At 47.1% G+C, this 20,861-nt stretch overlaps 1 protein-coding gene across 2 annotated transcripts in view; it reads left to right on the forward strand.

Moving 5' to 3' along the window:
- The window catches only part of LOC125116611 (core histone macro-H2A.2), a 51,380-nt gene that overhangs the window by 19,865 nt on the left and 10,654 nt on the right, over positions 1-20,861 (forward strand). For both annotated transcript variants that reach the window (XM_047761993.1, XM_047761994.1), the window contains exons 2-6: positions 583-804; positions 12,452-12,558; positions 14,571-14,768; positions 16,175-16,285; positions 17,715-17,814. In XM_047761993.1, the coding sequence (XP_047617949.1) occupies positions 633-804; positions 12,452-12,558; positions 14,571-14,768; positions 16,175-16,285; positions 17,715-17,814 (688 nt within the window). In that variant the 5' untranslated portion in view covers positions 583-632. The remainder of the gene's footprint in view (positions 1-582; positions 805-12,451; positions 12,559-14,570; positions 14,769-16,174; positions 16,286-17,714; positions 17,815-20,861) is intronic.

Here is a 20,861-nt window from a genome sequence, read left to right on the forward strand (position 1 = left end):
TACCACTGAGCCCCAATGGGAACTCCCAGAATCACGTTCAATGGGCTAACACGAAGGTGAGAGCAGCACTGGCTCCTTCGGGCGGCCCTGAGGGGAGAATCCATTTCCTGATCAGCCTGTCACTGCTCTCATCTCCTCGCTCCCCCTTGTAAGGAGGCTTGCCGTTACATCAGACCCACCCTGATCATCCAGAATCATCTCCCCCGTCGGAAGATTCTTAGTGTGACCACATCTCCAAAGTCTCTTTTGCCATGTCAGTGACATACTCACAGGATTCTGGGGATGCCGAAGTGCACATCCTCAGAGGCTCAGCACAGAACCATGACCTTGCTCTCTCCTGACAGTTGCTTTGGCCTCACCTCCTGAGGTTGGGCTGCTGGCTGGGGTGGGGAGCTGTTTGTGAGTGGGCCCACCGATGCCCAACTTCCCGCCTGCATGCCCTGCGGTGGCCGCCAGGTCTTGGCTGCCTCCCCAGGGCAGTCAGGTGTGTCACATGTGCTTTAGGGCCACCCCATGTGCTCTGGGGCCACCCCAAGCCGTTGGCACCCCGCCCCTGCTTACCCTACCATCTTTCCTTTCCAGCACTGAGTGAGACCACCGTGTCAGCAAGCTGAGAGGGAAACTAAGGCAAGATGTCGGGCCGGAGCGGGAAGAAGAAAATGTCCAAGCTGTCGCGTTCAGCCAGGGCCGGGGTCATCTTCCCAGTGGGGAGGCTGATGCGGTACCTAAAGAAAGGGACATTCAAATACCGGATCAGCGTGGGTGCGCCCGTCTACATGGCTGCGGTCATCGAATACCTGGCAGGTAAGGTGAACTCTCAGGATAGGCGACCCCTTGCCAGATCCCAGCCCTCCCTTAGCCCCTCACACAGGCGGGCCAGGGACGCCTTGTTTCGCCCGGTGGCATCTCAGGGCCACCATGGGCGGTAAGGGGCTTTCCACTTGCCTGCTTGACTAAAACCGACTCCTGCAGGCTTTAGGGGAGGGAAGAGGGTGTAAGGACAGAGGATCAACATGGAATGAAGAGAATCCACCATCAAGTGGCTTTTCTAGACCAGCTGCGAGAAAAGTGTGTCTTTCGGCAAATGCTATAGGTAAATTTCCAGGTTCCCGCAGAAAACAGACTATGGGAAGAGGGGGCTTGCAATTCATTTTGCAGCAGGGCTCTTCACTTGTATTTCAGGGACTCAATGTCCATAAATAACATCAACCCTGACATCAAAAGCATCTTCAGTTGGTTCCATGAAGCCAATAATGTTCTGATTTGACTCTCCTTTACAGGGGTGGTTCTCTGTCTATAATGGGTACATAGGAAATAATTTTCCATATTGGTCGTTAAAATTATTTTTTTACTCAAAGATGACATTTTTGCTGTGGGTGTTCTTTCTTTGAGTAACTTTCTTCTTTTTTTTTTTCAGGCCGCACCCATGGCATATGGAAGTTCCCAGGCTGGGGGTCCAATCTGAGCTACAGCTGCCGGCCTACACCACAGCCACAGCAACGTGGGATCCGAGCCACATCTGCAACCTACACCACAGCTCACGGCAACGCCGGATCCTTAGCCCACTGAGCAAGGCCAGCGATCAAACCCACAACCTCATGGTTCCTAGTTGGATTTGTTTCTGCTGTGCCACGACGGGAACTCCTCTTTGAGTAACTTTCTATTTAGCTTTGTTGTTGTTGTTGCTCTCTTAAGTCTTAATCAGAAGCCCAACTTCACAATATCAAGGATACCTTTAAAAATGTACATTTACGGACACAAGATATGTAAGAATATAAATACGGGAGCTCCAATTCGACCCCTAGCCTAGAAACCTCCATATGCCGCGGGTGCAGCCCTAAAAAGCAAAAAAAAGACTCTGTATCAAACTCGCCCCCAAGTGATGCTAATACTGCCGGTACAGGGACGGCTTGGAGGGCAATAGGGCAGGCATTCTTTCAGGAGCAGGTCTAAAGGCCTCGGGAATGCTTGTTTCAAATGCAAGTTCCAGACTTGTGGTTGCCAAGGGAGAAGGGGAAGGGAGTGGGATGGACTGGGAGTTTGGGGTTAGTAGATGCCAACCATTACATTTAGAATGGATAAGCAATGAGGTCCCTCTGTATAGCACAGGGAACTATATCCAATCACTTGTGATAGAATCCAATAGTAGATACTGTGGGAAAAAGAATGCGTGTGTGATCGATCACCTTGGTGTGCAGAAGAAATTGACTGAACATTGTAAATCAACTATAATACAAAAATTTTAAATAAAATAAAATGCACCTTGGCACAGTGGGTTAAGAGTCCCACTGCAGCTGCTCAGGTCGCTGCAGAGGTATGGATTTGATCCCCAGCCTGGCTCAGTGGGTTAAAGGATCTGGCATTGTCGCAGCTGTGACTCAGATTCAATCCCTGGCCTGGAAACTTCCATATGTCATGAGTGCCACCCTAACATTTTTAAAAATAAAAAATAAAAATAAAGGCAGGTTCCTGACTGCACCCCACCAGCTGGGGGTCTGATTCACTGGGTCTAGGGTGGGATTCTGAAATCTAATGGAAAAATCTCCTGGCTTGGAGGGAGAGGAGGAACTTTGAAAAGAGTAACTGAAGGAGTTCCCGTTGTGGCTTAGCAATAATGAATCCAACTAGTACCCATCAGGACACAGGTTCGATCCCTGGCCTCGCTCAGTGGGTTAAGGATCTGACATTGTCAGGAGCTGTGGTGTAGGTCACAGGCTCAACTTGGATCCAGTGTTGCTGTGGCTGTGGCTGTGGCTGGCAGCTTCAGCTCTGATTTGAACCCTAGCCTGGGAACCTCCATATGCCACAGGTGCAGCCCTAAAAAGACAAAAAAAAAAAAAGTGACTGAAGCTTTAAATCCTATCAGGGAGTTCCTATTGTGTCACAGAGGTAACAAACTGACTAGTATCCATGAGGATGCAAATTCGATCCCTGGCCCCCCTCAGAGGGTTAAGGATCCGGTGTTGCCGTGAACTGTGGTGTAGGTTGTAGATTCGGCTCAGATCCGACGTTGCTGTGGCTGTGGTGTAGGCAGCAGCTGCAGCTCCAATTCAACCCCTAGTCTGGGAATTTCCATGTGCTGCGGGTGCGGCCCTAAAAAAAGACAAAAATAAAACAATCAGAGTTCCCATCGTGGCTCAGTGGTTAAGGAATCCGACTAAGAACCATGAGGTTGCAGGTTTGATCCCTGGCCTCACTCAGTGGGTTAAGGATCCAGTGTTGCCGTGAGCTGTGGTGTAGGTCGCAGACTTGGCTCAGATCCCAAGTTGCTGTGGCTCTGGCATAGGCCGGCGGCTATGGCTCCAATTAGACCCCTAGCCTGGGAGCCTCCATATGCCGCAGGAACAGCCCTAGAAAAGGCAAAAAGACAAAATAAATAAATAAATAATAAAATAAAACAATCTATTAGGTCCATATCACCCACTGATACTGAGAGACCTTGTGTAACCCAGAGATTCCATAGCCTCCAAGCCAGGGGCTAGGGTTCCCTAAGGTCCTGCAATCCCAAGCCTTGCCCTTTCTGCTTCACTTCATTGCCCCATTATAAGATCTGTATAATCAAAATAATTGGTACCTCCTGTGCCTCCACTTGGCAAAAGACTAAAGCGTGCATAATAGAACAAAATCTGGCCTTTTCAATCACTGGCAACTGTTAATCTCTGCTTCAGATGTGTGAGATGAAAAAGCTTATGTTTTCCTTTTCATTCATTCAACATGTATTTTTCGAACATCTACCCATCAGTAAGTCCTTAGACCTTCCCCAGTAAAAGCATTGGGCCCTTTATATGATTTTCATTTACCTTGGATTAGAGCCACCAGACCCATGGCAGTGCATAGTATAGCCTGAATCTCACTTTCTGGACTTTGAGCCAGCATGTCCTTAAAGATTTACAGTGTCTCTCAAAGTAGAAGGTCACCGTTTTTTCGTAGTCAGTTACTGAACCCCTGCTCTAGGCCAGGTGTTGTTCTAGAGGCTGAGGATACAGGGAGACCAAGACAGGCAGGGGTCCCTTCTTTGGAGCACAATGCATTCTGGAGGGAGAAACTGCCAACACAGGAGTGAAGTTATGTGGTACATTGGATGGTGATAAGTGCTCGGGCACAAATAAAGCAGGAAAGGAGCTAAGCTGTTTTACAGGAAGCCCAAGGGAGGCCCCACTGAGAAGCTGGCCTCTGAAGGAGGCCGGGGGATGGGCCTATGGATGTCCGGGGTGGGCCCTCAGGGCAGAGGGGAGCAGGTGGTGGGGGTGTCCGTGGAGCAGCATCCAGGACCGGGACCAAGGGCTGGAGCTGAGGGAGGGGCTTGGATGGTAAAGGAGGCCCCAGGGAGAATGGGCTGGGATGGGGGCGACGGAGCTCCGGAGGGTTTGAGCAGAGGCAGACAGGGATCTGACTCTGCAGGGAAGGGATACACCGCGGAGGCAGAGGAAGCACTGGGAGGCAATGGCAGAGATCCGAGGGAGAGACGCGTGGCTGGGGAGTGGGCCCTGAAGGTTCTCAGGCGTGGTCAGAGGACTGATAGATGTGGAAGGCAAAGCCTGTAGGATCTGCTGATGGGTTGGACACGAAGTGTAGGAGGAGAGCGGATGAGCCCCTGGAAGGATGCTGTTACCAATGACGCTCCTTCCCCAGGCCCATCCCCGCATCCAGCATCGTCCTGGCTCCAACGGAGAAGATGAAGCGGGTCTTCTGAGGCCCAGACCTGTCTTCTCTGGGTCCTTTCCTTCCCTTCCTTTTGTGCCTCTTCTCTCCTCCCAGCTGGGGCTGGAGTTGAGAGGAGAGGCTTAGATGTCAGTTTAAATCTGGTTTATCAACTTAACAGCTGTGTTACCTTGGGATAATTCCTTAACCTCTCTGAGCTTTGGGTGTTTCCAGAGCTCATTTAATTCCTTTCATGAGCCAATGTATGTAAAATACATGAGCCTATATTGGGGCATAGGATGCGCTCAGTAAATGGTCATTCTTCTCCTCTGTCTTGTATTAAGAGGTGATGAAATCATTCAGGGCAAAGTGTAATGACTCGGGTTCCATTAAGGTGGGATATTTGGGGATTGTACTGCATTTTAATGAGACAAATGTCAGCCAAAGGAATGAATCATTATTGCAGCCATTACTGAGTAAGTGAAAGGGTGAGTTTTTTTAGCTGTTGTTTTGTTTTGTTTCGGACAGAGCATGAACTTGATTTTGTTTAGGGAAGAGAGTTCCAAGTGTGAAGAAAGCCTCTTGTCACCCTTGAAATGACCTTCAACATTCATGGCAGTATTGACTGAGTCTCTCCTTTGGATCAGGCCTTGAAGGTACAATGGAAAACAGACAGATGTGGTTCTGCCTTTCTTGCATTTACATTCTAGCAGGGCCGACGAGCATTGAAGACAACACAGTAAGATAGCTCGTGGGTGGGCAGGGAAGCCAGAGGACCTTTGGGAAGCAGGGGGAGGCTACCTAATAAAAAGCAAGGCTTGTTAACACCTAAACCAGGTTCTCCACCCTGGTTTTTTCTCAAAATGATTGATTTAAAACCCTGATGCTTGAGTCTCACCCCCAGAGAGTTTGGGGTACTTCTGGGCATCACGATTTCTTAAAGCCCCCCCCCCAAGATTCTGATGGGTAGCCAAGGTAGGGAATTAGGAATTAGCTAGATTCGGATGGGTTGATTGTCAGGCTGGGGAGAAACAAGGATAAAAATCTAAAGTGTAGGGGATACGTGTGGCCCCTTCCAGAAACTGGAGGCATTTCCATGTACCTGGAGCAGAGCTGGGAAATGAGAAGGGTGAGAGATGAGTTGCGGGGACCAGGGGGACAGGTCTTTGAGGACCACGTGAGGATGTGCACATTTTGTACACACGCCAGGGGGTGCATTCAAAGGGAGGAGGTGACATTCTGGGGACCTCACGTGGGCTTTGGGGGAGAACTCTTGGGGGAAGCAAGATCAGAGTCCAGGAAACCCATGGGAGCTGTTCTAGGGTCACTGTTGAGAACCGACAGTGGCCAGGACGAGGGTCTGCCATGGGGACAATGAGAAGAAACAGACACGTGTAGAAGCTGTCTGGAGGGTAGAGACTCTGCTCAGTGATGGATTGGAGAAGCGGGGAGGCTATTTAACTTCTCTCAGATTCATGTCTGTGGTCTCTGAATGTCCCCTCTCCCACTCACTGCCTTTGAAAGGGGACCTGGGGCCACAGAAAGAGCCAAGTAAGAAAAGGCTGGATGCTACTTAGCCACAAAGCTGCAGAAATTTTCAGGAACTTGGGGAGAGGTAGCACTCAGCCTTGCCTGAGTTCTCCGAACTGGCTGCCTGGCTGGCCCCAGATTCACACATCATCATGACATTAGGGCCGTATGACATTTCTGACCACAAGCTTTGGGGGAGGTTGCACAATCCGGCAATGCATGTATGCTAGACCCAGCATATCCACCAGCCTATCAGAATGGCCATCACATTCATACTTCAGCTTATCAGTCTGTAAATGTTGGCCAGCTGACACCCGTAAATGTTGGCCCAGCTGACACCCCAATGTAAATGAGGAAGAAGGGACTGAAAAGTCAAGCCCCAAATTCTGGAAAGTAATTTTGTATTCATCTATAATAGATATAGTGTAAATGTAAGATATTGAGAATGAGTAAATTATAATCATTGTATGGTGAGAAAATGTTCTGTAATATATTTTTAAGAGACAGGACAAATAGGTATTAAAGCAGTGTTGAATTTCAGAGCACCTCATGAAATCATAATGTAACAAAGGAACCTATCATTTCCAGACAATTGGGTCTATCCATTTAACACCAAGCATTTTTTAACCTAATAGTTTTTCAATGTTTACATTTGTGTTTTGAAAAGAGCACTGTGGCAGCCAGGACCATGCGTGTGGTTGTGCAGGTTGTACACTGCACAAGGCCACACATTTAAAGGAGTATCATTCACGTCAGAAACCTTAAAGAACTGTAACTTATTATAAGCATTTCCAGCAGATGGCAGTAAAGGGTCTTGTTCCAACAAAAATCACCATAGTAAAGTGTCTTAAGGAAGGGGCATCTTTTTCTCATTTGCGCAAAAGTACCATGGGCCAGCGGTGGCCTTGTTGGCATGGATCTGGAAGAAGATAGAACTGGGGGCAGGGAAAGCACTTAGCTACGACAATTACCTGGGCTGGAAGAGAAGAGCCTTAACTAGAAGGGTAACAAGCTTGGGGAAGAGCAGCAAAGATGTGTAAGACTGACGAGGCCTGGAGAAGAGGCAAGGATGAGGAGTGGTTCCCAGGTCTGTGTATGGATGGAGTCCTGAGGATGATGGGAGGATGATGACAGGAGAATGATTTCCATTCGGGGATATGGTGAGTTGGATTTACCTGTGGAATGTCCAGGTGGCAACACGGCACGGCCGGAGGTGCAGATCTGGTGACATGGAAAGGAGAGTGGAAGCTGTCGCTGTAAGTGGATGGCGTTTCCCAGAAGATTACAGCGCCTGAGCAGAGCAAAGAGCCCAGATGGAGCCCAGGGCACCGCCATGTTAGTGGGCAGGTGGACAAGTGAGCGGAGGCCGGAAAAGGAGCAATCATGTGCTTTGTCCCATCTCCCATGGGGCCGGCTTTCCAGTGTTGGTTTAGATTGTGTCCGAAATGAGGGGTCGTGGGCTCTTCCAAAATAATGTGCGTGATGAGCTCTCCAAATGTTTTTTGGCTACAGAAATCATTCTTTTTACCATCAGATACTCAGCTGTGTTCCAGATGGTTAGTGATGCGGGAAGTATAACGTGTGAGAAGTGAGAGGTTTGCTATAGAAATCTCCAGACTTCTGTGGAAGTCTCCACCACTTAACCAAATAACGATCTTCCCACAAAATTTGCAGTGAAACCAATGTGTGCTATATAAATCGAGTTTTCCTATTGACTGCCAGTTCACACAAGGATATTTGTGTTCCTAAGATCAATAAAATCACTCAAGAATGTAGCAGACTTTTACAGTTCACATGAATATATTTGTCATAACAACATTTGAAAGTATTAATAATGATTAATGCGATTTCAAACATATAAATGTAGTCTGGCCCCAAGGTATGTTCAGACTAAACATCCAGCAGAGAAAAGAACTCCTTGGTCTAGATTTTTTGCTGTGTATTCTTAAGGGTTTTTTTTTTTTTCCTTAAAGAAAAAAGTTCTACCTCTGCTTTTGCACTCAAGCACACAACCAAGGTTTTCTTTCTTTTTTTGTCTTTTCGTCTTTTTAGGGCCCCATCCGCATCATATGGAGGTTCCCAGCCTAGGGATCCAATCAGAGCTGCAGCCGTCTGCCACAGCCACAGCCACAGCAATGGGAGATGCGAACCGCATCTGCAACCTACACCACAGCTCACAGCAACGCCAAATCCTTAACCACTGAGCAAGGCCAGGAATTGAACCTGCATCCTCATGGATACTAGTCAGGTCCGTTAACCACTAAGCCACGACAGGAACTCCAAGGTTTTCATTCTTATATATTATTTCAGAAGGGTTCATCTGAGAGCCCCGCCGCACACAGGCAGAGCCTTACATATGTGCCTGCATCATACCGCCTGCTCAGTCACTGCCTCTAGCCTCTCCCTGTTGCTGCATTCAGTGACAGCAGATTTTCCATCTGAGCATCTGATGTCTGTGCATCTGTCAACCTGAAAATAACCTGAACTTCAGAGGCTACCTGAAGGCTGCAAGATACATTCCCATTAGCCCTGCTTCTCACGCTGATGGTTAATTTGATGAACCTTGAGAGGATGCTTAACTGCTTCCTATAAATGCAGGTGACAGAGGCAAGACAGTGATGGTTCAAGATGCTCAATTAAATTAAGCTGCTCAGAAGCTTGGAACTGGGAGGCTCCCCTTCTACCCACCTGGAAAAGGGTGTGAGTGGAGTGTTCCTTCCTCCCAGGTGTGGGGGCCCCTGGGATCAGGAGGTGCAGGAAAGTCCTTTCTATTGTGCTCCATGGGAAGCTGTGCACTTAACCTAGAGTCATAAAGTAAGCCTATTTGTGAAGGCTTTATTATTTTATAATTACATTTTTCTGGTTTTTGGCTGCACCTGTAGCATACAAAAATTCCCGGGCCAGAGATCAAACCTGAGCCACAGCAGCGACCCAAGTCATGGCAGTGACAATGCCAGATCCTTAACCCACCAGGGCACTAGGGAACTCCCACTACATCTATTTTTGATGGGTACCCTTTATATTTTCTTTTTTTTTTTAGGGCCACACCCGCAGCATATGGAGGTTCCCAGGCTAGGGGTCCAGTCGGAGCTGTAGCCTTTGGCCTACACCACAGCCACAGCAATGTGGGATCCGAGCCTTGTCTGCAACCTATACCACAGCTCTTGGCAACACCCGATCCTTAACCCACAGAGCAAGGCCAGGGATCAAACCTGCATCCTCATGGATACTAGTCAGGTTCATTTCCACTGAGCCACAACAGGAACTCCATGGGTACCCTCTTTAAAAGGAAGAAAGCTTGGGCAGCAGTCTGACTGCAGCAAACCAGACATCTAACATGGCATTAATTTCACACACTCTGCCCTGCAGTCCCAAAAAGCCTGCTCATATTTCTTAAACTACAGTGCCCCAATCTTTGATTCAGAAAACACAGTGACTGTATAAATGAATTGTTGGTAAACAAAATTCCAAGCTTAATAACCTGGAAAAGATGTTGTGAGAATGAATTTGCAGTGATTTAGCACTTTTCATTATGGAAATGCCATATAAATATTTAACTCTAATGCTCATTTTATTCTAATTTTTTGTTAATCACATTTGCTTAGTTAATATGGCATACTTATGCCAAGTGTTTCTTTTATTGCCATAGATTTTATGAATGATGGTATTTGCATGTGCTGTTTTATTTGAAATTGTGTTGATTATAAAAACTGGTGCAGAGTCGCCTGTTAATGTTAGCCTTTAGTATTTATGCCATTGTACCAGCAACCCGCCCAATCCCTCCCACACCTGCACACATACATACAACACAACACATTCGTGCACACATGCACGTACAGTTTTCACCCCATGTATATGTGAGACAACACCTTAGCACATTACCTCTTTCTCTAGGAAAGGAATTTTTTCCTAGGGGAGGAATTTTTCTTTAAAGGGTCATTCATACTTTTGAAGGCAGAAAATTTTGATTTAGCAGAACAGCCTTCTAAAATTGAGAAGTACAAAAAAGAAAAAAAAAAAGCAGAACAAAAAAAAAGTATAGGTTCAGGAGTTCCCGTCGTGGCGCAGTGGTTAACGAATCTGACCAGGAATCATGAGGTTGCGGGTTTGGTCCCTGGCCTTGCTCAGTGGGTTAACGATCCGGCGTTGCCATGAGCTGTGGTGTAGGTTGCAGATGCGGCTCGGATCCCGCGTTGCTGTGGTTCTGGTGTAGGCCGGTGGCTGCAGCTCCGATTGGATCCCTATCCTGGGAACCTCCATATGCCGCAGGAATGGGCCGGGAAATAGGAAAAAGACCCAAAAAAAATTAATTAATTAAATAAAATAAAATAAAATTGAGAAGTAAAGAAAAAAGTCAAACAAAGGAGGGAGGGGAAAGCATTCAGGAACATGAACCAATTCGATAGGTTTTTTTGTTTTGTTTTGTTTTTTGTCTTTAAGGCCAAACCTGTGGCATTTGGAAGTTCCCAGGCTAGGGTTCAAATCGGAGCTACAGCTGCGGGCCTCCACCACAGACTCAGCAATGCCAGATCTGAGCTGCATCTGTGACCTACCACAGCTCATGGCAACGCCGGATCCTTAACCCACTGAGTGAGGCTAGGGTTTAAAGCCGAGTCCTCATGGATACTAGTCGGGTTTGTTAACCGATGAGCCACAATAAGAACTCGAGGGTTTTGTTTTTTTGTTGTTGTTGTTGTTGTTTTAACTCAAAAACTTTGATAGTATGTGAAATAGTTTTAGGAATGTTCCTTTCTACCAATTCTTTGTCATTTACCAAATGATACGTTTGGGGGCTTTTATTTGGGTTTTTTTATTTGTTGTTTTGTTTTGTTTTATGGCTGCTCCAGTGGCATATGGACGTTCCCAGGCCAAGGACTAAATCCAAGCCACGGCCGCAACCTATACCACAGTTGCAGCAACGCTGTATCCTTTAACCCAAAGTGCCAGGCTGGGGATCAAACCCATGTCTCCATAGTCACCCTGGCCACCCCCATCAGATTCTTAACCCATTGCACCACAGCAGGACCTCCCCCAAATGATATGTTTGTTAAAGTCAGAGCCACGCTCAGGTCCTGAGGGATATGTGGGAAACCCCTGGACCCCAGCAAACCTCCCTTCCCAGGTCTCATAGGTACTCTCACTAGGAGTTCACTTTTAGGTTAAGCAGTTCCTCATCCCTTAGTATAAATCAGTTCTTCGTATCCACTATTCTTCGGGATGAGAGGGAGCAGGGCATCAAGAGAAGAGGGAAAGAGGATTCTGAAAGGGGTCTCAGCTATACAAAAGATAGACCACTTCCATCACTCTTGTCCTCAGAGTTGGCCGCACACTGAAGGGAAATCAGGTTCTGTGTTAGGGTTCCGTTTGGGTCAGGATTAACTTTGCTGACAGTGGCTTGAATGAGAGTTTATTTTTCTCTCATACAAAAGAAGTCAATAGAAGACAGGAGGCTCCAGAGTCATGAGAGAGCCTGGTTCCTTCTATCTTATTGCTCTGTCATCCACAACTTCTTCCTCCTGGTCAAAGACGGCTGCTCAAATCCAGCCATCATGTCCTCAGTCCGCCAGTAGAAAGGGAAGGGCACTTTCCCTTCACTGATGGACATGTCCCAGAAGTACCCTACAACACGACTGCATGCCTTTTATTGGCCAGAACTTGAGTCGCATGGCCACGCTTGTCAAGAAGGGAGGTTGGGAAGTACTGTCTTTAATCCTGTGATTATGGGCTCAGCAAAAAATTAGAGGTCCAAGAGTTCCCATTGTGGCTTAGGGGTAACAAGCCTGATTAATAGCCATGAGGACACAGGTTCAATCCCTGGCCTTGCTCAGTGGTGAGGATCCTGCCTGGCCGTGAGCTGTGGTGTAGGTCACAGACACGGCTTGGATTATGCATTGCTGTGGCTGCAGTGTAGACCAGCAGCTGCAGCCCCAGTTTGACCTCTAGCCGGGGAACTTGCATATGGCACAGGTGTGGCCCTAAAAAGCAAAAAGAAATGAAAATAAAAAAGTAATCAGAGGTCCATATACTAAGGAAGATGGGGAGACAATGTCAAGAGACAGTAGGAGACTTTGCCACAGGATCACATATCAGGTTTTGCTAAAATAGCTTGTCTGTCTGTAGTAACCTGAGTGCTTTTCAGTTTTCTGGATTTCCTCAGGCCCAGACGTAAAAATCATCAGTGAGTAAAAGTGATCAGACTCAAAGGCCATTTCCAGAGAAACGCTTTGGAAAGCTCAGGCCCCTTCTATGATTGCCTGTTAACCCTCCCTTGGCATTTCAGCGGAAATTCTGGAATTGGCTGGGAATGCGGCAAGGGACAACAAGAAAGCCCGGATAGCCCCAAGACACATCCTGCTGGCTGTTGCCAATGACGAGGAACTCAATCAGGTACGTCTGAGGCACTGACACCAGCCATGGAATGGGTTTGCCCAACACACTACTGCACGTGGACCCGACTGGCTACGAATCTTTTCTGCTACAGTGTCCAGTCACATTTATACTAAAAAAATTCAGATCGTACAGGGGAAGAACAAATTCTGCTAGCCATATCATTTAGATTCAAAATAAAATTGTCTCTGGAATAGATCCCGTTATACATTCTGAGTCTTGCCAGAGCTTCTTTGCTTCTTTAAAAAGCAAGCTCTGTGGCTGCCAGGGATGTGGAGTGCACATGTATTATTCTCATCACAGTTTCTTCACCCCAACTTTGTTGACAATTCATTCCTTCTTTGTTCTTTCTTTTTTTGGCTGAGCCTGCAGCATGGGAAGTTCCCAGGCCAGGAACTGAACCCACGCCACAGCAGTGACAATGCCAGATCCTTAACCTCTAGGCCACCAGGGAACTCCATGTTGATTTATTCAAATGAGGATAAAAGTGTCCTTCTTTTTTGTTTTTTGTTTTTTAGGGCCATACCTGTGGCATATGAAGGTTCCCAGGCTAGGAGTCCAAAGGGAGCTACAGCTGCTGGCCTACACCACAGCCACAGCAACACTAAATCAAAGCCGAGTCTGTGATCTACACCACAGCTCATGGCAACGCCAGATCTTTAACCCACTGAGTAAGGCCAGTGATCAAACCCTCAACCTCATGGTTCCTAGTCGAATTCATTTCCTCTGCGCCATGACAGGAACTCCCAAGGTGTCCTTTTTTTTATTTGAAAATTCGTCCTTATGTTTTAAAACTGACTCCAAAATTAAGTGAATTCCCACCCCATCCTTTGCCAAGGATGTGCAAGGTAGCCGGTAGACAATATGAGAATTTTAATTTATATTTATTTTCTCAAACTGTAGTTAAGAGTCAGTTCTGGAGTTGCGGTTGTGGCTCAGCAGGTTAAGAACCAGACATAGTGTCTGTGAGGATGCAAGTTCAATCCCTGGCCTCTCTTAGTGAGTTAAGTATCCGGCATTGCTGCAGGCTGTGGTGTAGGTTGCAGACGCGGCTTGCATCTGGTGTTACTGTGGCTGTGGCGTAGGCCTGCAGGTGCAGTCCTAAAAAGGAAAAAAAAAAAAAAAAAGGAATCAATCCCTATTTCCAGTCCATCATGGACTGATAATTTCCAAAAATACAATAAAAAGTAATTACTAGAGGGAGTTCCCTGATGGTTCAGTGGGTTAAGGACCTGAGGTTTTTCACTGCTGTGTCTCAGGTCCCTGCTATGGTGCAGGTTCCCTGTGGTGCAGACCCAGGAACTTCTGCATGCCAAAACATAATAATAATAATTACTGGAAATTTTTTAAATATTTAAAAAAACTACAAGCTATACTTTTTTTGTTACTAGATCCAATAGATATATAAAGACCCCGTCAATTTACTAGGCTCTTCCTCATGATTTCTGTAGTGCTGTTGGCACAGAGAGGTAACTAGTAGCTGGTGGACCTGCCCTGTGCAGACCACCCTTGGAGTGACACAGCTGTAGGATGGCAGAATGTATTAGTGTCATTCTTCACGTCGATTAGGTAAACAGGTATCAATTGAGAGATGCCTGGTCAACCATAGTTTACTGATGGAATGCATGATCAAAGGAGTGTGGCAGCCACTTGTCTGTTGTTAACTGGGCCCCCCTTGCATTAACCTTTGAACCTCCTTTTGTCAAGCTGTGCTCCCACGTCTGATGCTCTTAATCCTCTGTTATGTCTGAAATTTCAGAGCTCTGGGCAACATCCCTGGTTTCAACTTCTGTTTGCTTTCTTTGTTTTGCTTTGCTTGTTTTGCTTTCTGTACAAGATCAAGAGAGGCCTTGATACCAACAGAGAAAAGCCCTACCCATGAGACAGGAAAGCCAGTTAAATCATGTATTATGCACTTTCTTTGGAAAGCAGAGACCAGACTTAACACTTGGTTTGCCAACAATTAGCACTGTATTAAATCCAGACTGAGCTCATGTGTTGTCTCTCTTCAGCTGCTAAAAGGAGTGACCATTGCCAGCGGAGGTGTCCTGCCCAGAATTCACCCTGAACTGCTGGCCAAAAAGCGAGGGACCAAAGGCAAGTCGGAAACTATCCTCTCCCCTCCCCCAGAGAAGAGAGGAAGAAAGGCCACGTCGGGCAAGAAAGGGGGGAAGAAGTCCAAGGCCGCCAAACCACGGTCATCCAAAAAGGTGAGCCGGGGACTCGCAGAACCAGAGGAAAGTTGAACCATCCAAAGAGGGGGGTATGGCCAGCATTGCCTGAAGGATTGGGGCCTTGCCTCCGCTTGGTGCTGGGAGAGAATGACAAGAATGTCTGTGCAAAAGAGTAAAGGGGGCGTTCCCGTCATGGCGCAGCAGAAACGAATCCAACTGGGAACCGTGAGGTTGCAGGTTCGATCCCTCGCCTCGATCAGTGGGTTAAGGATCTGGCATTTGCCATGAGCTGTGGTGTAGGTCGCAGATGTGGCTTGGATCCCCGCATTGCTGTGGCTCTGGTGTAGGGGGCAGCTGCAGCTCTGATTGGACCCCTAGGCTGGGAACCTCCATATGCCTCGGGTGTGGCCCTGAAAAGATAAAAGACAAAAAAAAAAAACAATTAATTACTTAATAAAATGAAATCAAATTCAGTTCCATGGTTGTACCAGCCACATTTCAAGTGCTCAACAGCACTGAGCAGCACAAAGATTGATCATTTCCATGAGGGAAGAAAGTTCTATTAAGACAGCATGGCTTTGAGATTGTCAGATTTTCATCCCACAGACCTACACAAGAGCACAAAAGATGACATAAGAGTTCATTCCTTGGCTTCGGTGCCCAAGGGACTCCTGGGGAGAGGGGCGGTTGAATAATGTGCTCTGAATGAACCCACTTGGCTTATTATCAGAAGCCACAGGCTTTGAAAAGAACAAGTCCAGGTTTGAGTGAGGACTCTGGGTGCACGTGAACCCCTTGAACATGCTTTTTTCTTTTGTGGCCGCCCCGTGGCACATGGGGTTCCCGGGCCAGGGATCAGATCCAAGCCGTGGTTGCTTTAACCCACTGCACAGGGTCCAGAACTTGAACCTGTGTCCTGGCCCTGCAGAAACACCGCCGATCCCATTGCACCACAGTGGGAACTCCTACACTTTATCTCTTGGGGTGTCCTTTTCTTTTCCTCATATCGCTCTCCCTTGCTTCCCCTCTCGAGAAGAGGAGAACAGAACACTTGACTGCTGCCTTTCATGTCCAAGTTGGTGGTAGCCATGGGAAGGACTTAATAATTAAGAAAGCCGCTTTGGGGTGTTCCCGTCGTGGCTCAGTGGAAAACGAATCTGACTAGTATCCATGAGGACACAGATTCCATCCCTGGCCTTGCTCAGTGGGTTAAAGATCCAGCATTGCTGTGAGCTGTGATATAGATCGCAGACATGGCTCAGATCCGGCATTGCTGTGGCTGTGGTGTAAGCAGCTATAGCTCCGATTCAACCCCTAGCCTGGGAACTTCCATATGCCATGGGTGTGGCCCTAAAAAAAAAAAGAAAGAAAGAAAGAAAGAAAGAAATCCACTTAGGGCTTCTGGATTATTTCTCATCTCTCCTTCTAACTTCTACCAACAGTCCAAACCAAAGGACAGTGATAAAGAAGGAACTTCAAATTCCACCTCTGAAGATGGTCCAGGGGATGGATTCACCATTCTGTCTTCTAAAAGCCTTGTTCTAGGACAGAAGGTAATGAAGAGAATGGTAATGTGCTGTAATAAAACACTGCTGCATTTTTATAACCTACTGTTTACAAGCAATGATGCTTCCTTCACTCATCTGCTCCTCCCCTAAGACGACTTTCACTCCGGTCTTGAATTATTCATGTTTAAAGTAAAGAGCTATGGCAGTGTCTGCATGGTGCGGCTAAGCGAGCCTTTAGTGCTGAGATGTGTTCCTGCTGGCACTGGTCAGCCCGAGGTACACGTCGTAGAGCTGTCTTGGTCCCCATGCCCCGGTTAGCTCTGTGCTCACCAAAAGACCCATAGCTGACTTCTTCGACCAGCCTGCTTCACATGGTGTGATGTAGTTGATCCAAGAAAGAAAACAGAAAGATAGGTTCCTCAAATATCCCTGGTGTTAGCAATGAATTATTTGCCAATAATTCAGTCTGCTTGCCTTTCTAGGCTGCAGCAAGAAAACAAACAGGGTTATTCATTTGAACAGTCTTTCACAGCCCAACAGCAGCCTGGCCAGACATGCAAATAATTCATTCCCACCAGCATAACAGACAATTTATCTACCAAGTCAGCTGGGGCTGAAATAAGATACATGCGGAAACAGTCAGTTAATCATATCTCAGGGAGCGAATGTTTGCGGCCTGACGATGCGAACCTCCATGGAAGCGATTGGGAAGAGCCTGTTTTGAGCAGAGCATAAATGTGGCGGGTTCCTAATTCGTCACTGATGAAAGCAGGGAAGAAAAGAGGTGGGATTTATGTCAGCTCCGGGGGCTGTCCCTGGTTACAGGATAATTAGCTTTCTCTCACTTATCCAGGGGAGCCCCAAGTTCTAGCTCCCATGGGGAGACGATGGAGAATGTCTTCCTTGCCGCTGGGCTGTGAACACACAGGGCAGCATTCCACAAGGGTAGCCCCAGGAATGTGATCCCCAAAAGGCAAGGTAGCCAGACATAGGCAGATCAGAATCCCAGAGCCTACTGCATCTCTCGAGCGAAGTGGTTTGCTGTGCACCCCAGTTCCAGGCAGTCTGTGCTGTTCTGGGAAGAATACAGGGAACTGGGGTAGCTTCCTGCAGGAGCTACTAAGAGAATATGACACCAAACACTAAAGCCACCCGGATGGGAAACGAAGGCATCAGCTATCAGGAAAGGAGGATGGGGGGTGGGGGGGTGGGGTGCCCCTGTCCTGCTTCCAGAAGGGCAGGCAGATTTGTTGCAGGCTGCTAGCCTCAGAGCGAACATCCAATCCACTGAGCTCAAAAGAGCCTCTTAGAAACCACACAGCTGGGAAACTTGAGAGGGTCGCTCCGTGTACAGCCCTTTCTGTTGACAGTCAGTGTAAGTAATTGAGAGAATACATAGATGTGAGATAAAACATGAAGGTGTCCCATGGGACCTGATCTCCCCCACACTCTCCGTCTTCTCTTCCTAATGCAGCTGTCCTTGACCCAGAGTGACATCAGCCATATTGGCTCCATGAGAGTGGAGGGCATTGTCCACCCAACCACAGCCGAAATTGACCTCAAGGAAGATATAGGTAAGGTGCTGAGATTTCGGGAGAGGTGCCATAGAACAGGAACGCTTCTGCCAAATTCTTGTGACGAACTCATTGTCCAACTAGATATCGCCCCCTTGGCAGACCCAGTCCGTCGGACTCTGCCTTTGTGTGTAATGGACCAGCATTCCTAGAGAAAAACTAATTTTGTTTTAAATCTGCATATATTTTGGAAGTTTTTTTATTGATATATTATTCAGAAACAGATCACTAGAGCACAGCTTGATGCGTTTTTCTCCCAGTGAACAAAGCTGTAGGACCAGAACCCCACAAGTCCCCCACATCCCTCTCCCGGTCCCCTTTCCCTCCAAGAATAACCACTATCCTGTCTTGTAATGGCATAGAGGGATGTCACCTGTTCTGGATTTTATATAAATGAAATCACACAGTATGTCTTCTTTTGCATCTGGCTCCTCTCACTCAACTTTGTATTCGTGGAATCCATCCATGTTGTTTTGTGTGACTGCAGTTCATTCATTATCTTTACTATCTAATATTCCATTGGTAGGTCTATAATGCAGTTTATTGGTCCATTCTACCACTGGTGGCATTTGGGCAATCCGGGCTATAATTAGGGTTATTATAAACATTGCTGTATATGTTTTGGGTAAAACTCTACATACATTTTGAGCTTAAATATTGAGAATATCATTGATGAAAAGGAAATGCATATCTGGAACAAGTTCGGTGTCTGTCAGGCTCTATGCGGAGGTCTTTCACCTGGATTGCCACCTGTCCCACGAGGGGTTGAGGGGGGAGCCAACACCGGGCTCAGTGGAGGAACCTGGGAGGGTATGAGCTCTTGGTGACCAAATGGTCCCCATCTTATCCAATTTTACAAAACTGAAGTGAGCTGGAGTTCCCGTCGTGACTCAGTGGTTAATGAATCCGACTAGGGACCATGAGGTTGCAGGTTCGATCCCTGGCCTTGCTCAGTGGGTTAAGGATCTGGCGTTGCCGTGAGCTGTGGTGTTGGTTGCAGACACGACTCAGATTCCGAGTTGCTGTGGCTGTGGCCTAGGCCAGCAGCTACAGCTCTGATTAGACCCCTAGCCTGGGAAACTCCATATGCCGCGGGAGCAGCCCTAGAAAAGGCAAAAAGACCAAAAAAAAAAAACAAAAGCAAAAACCTGAAGCGAGTAGAGAAAAGGCTTTGTGCCGGAATTCAAGACTTGCTCCTGAGGTAGGCGATACGGGGTGGATGCTAGCAGTGCAGCCAGGGCCCCAGGCTGCCGGGCTCACTTACGTTTCCCTCTTGGCATCAGAGGCCACTTGCTTTGCTGAAAAGGAGAGAGGACAGCACTTTGGGGGTGGGGGTGGGGAGGCATAGAACAGTGTTACAGAGAAATAGGATTTCTCTTACATCCAGTGATGAAAACTCCTCCACTTTTCAAACCCAGCCCAGCCCTACCAACTGCCCTCAACTCCCGCTGTGTGGAAAGACTTCCCTTAGTGACCTTAATCTTGAGCTCTGTATCGAAGTGTGTCCTAGCTTCTCACAAACAAAACAAGTCTATCTTTTAAAGTTTTTTACCTTTTTTTTTGGCCATGGCCAGGGGCATGTGGACGTTCCCAGTCCAGGGATAGAACTCACGCCACAACAGTGACAATGCTGGATCCTTAACGCACTGAGTGAGACCAGGGATCAAACCATCATCCTCAGGTTTTTTTTTTTTTTTTTTTTAGAGCCGCACTTGTAGCATATGGAAGTTCCCATGCTAGGGGATCAAATCGGAGCTGCTGGCCTACACCACAGCCACAGCAATGCCAGATCCGAGCTGCATCTGCAACCTACACCACAGTTCACAGCAATGCTGGATCCCTAACCCACTGAGTGAGGCCAGGAATCGAACCTGTGTAATCATGGATGCTAGTCATTCGTTTCCGCTGAGCATGATGGGAACTCCCACTAGTCAGGTTCTTAACCTCTGAGCTATAATGGGAACTCTGGCAAGGGCTATTTTTTAAGCAACGTAACCACAATAACATTATCGCAACTAAAAATATGAACTTATTATCATCAAATATCCAGTTAGTGTTCAAGTTCCAATTGTGTCACAAATGTCAATTTTTTTAAAAATGTGTGTATTTGATTCAGGCTCCAATAAGTCCACCCCTTACGGTTTTTTGATAAGTCTCCTATAGCCCATTTGTTCCCCCTTCACCTGTCTCTCTTTTTTTTTCTTAGCAGTTTATTTGTTGAGGAAGCTGGATCATTTGTGGTAGAGAGTTTCTCGCAGTCTGGCTCTGTAGATTCCATCCTCCTGGTATGAGTGTGCAGTGGGGAAGCTGCTTCTCTCTGCCTCTAGGGAGGCTTCTGAACTGAGTATTAATAACAGCAACAATAATAATAATAACCACAAAGAGAGAGAGCGCTGAGACTTGCCCCAGACTTCCAGTTCACCAAATTCATTCAAAGATGAAAATCCATAATTGAAGGAACATTGTAAATCAGCTATAATTTACTAAAAAAAATTTAGGAGTTCCCATCGTGGCTCAGTGGAAATGAACCCAACTAGTATCCATGAGGAAGCAGGTTCAATCCCTGGCCTCGCTCAGTGGGTTAAGGATCTGGTGTTGCCGTGAGCTGTGATGTAGATAGCAGATGCGGCTCAGATCCCATGTTGCTGTGGCTGTGGTGTAGGCCAGCAGCTGTAGCTCCGATTAGACCCCTAGCCTGGGAACCTCCATATGCTGAGAGTACGGCCCTAAAACGACCAAAAAAAAAAAAATTTTAATAAAAATAAATTTAAAAGAAAAGAGAAAAAAAAGAAAATCCATGAAGGCAAATACCTCATCTCCCACCCGAGAGCAGCAGTCACCCTCATCTGGACAAAACACCCACAGGTCAGCTCAGGGGCAGGAGGATCTCCCAGTGCACATAGGAGGGGTTCCCGCTGGGCCATAGATGGAGTCTTGCCACCTCCTAGGGCTTCCACTTGGCCTCTGTAGAAACACAACCCTGAAATATTGAGAGGAGAATTGTCCTAACATCAAAGACCCGAGGGATTTCCCAGCAGAAAAGTCCT

Source organism: Phacochoerus africanus, chromosome 15 (genome assembly GCF_016906955.1).
Source record: "Phacochoerus africanus isolate WHEZ1 chromosome 15, ROS_Pafr_v1, whole genome shotgun sequence".
Lineage (NCBI taxonomy): Eukaryota > Metazoa > Chordata > Mammalia > Artiodactyla > Suidae > Phacochoerus > Phacochoerus africanus.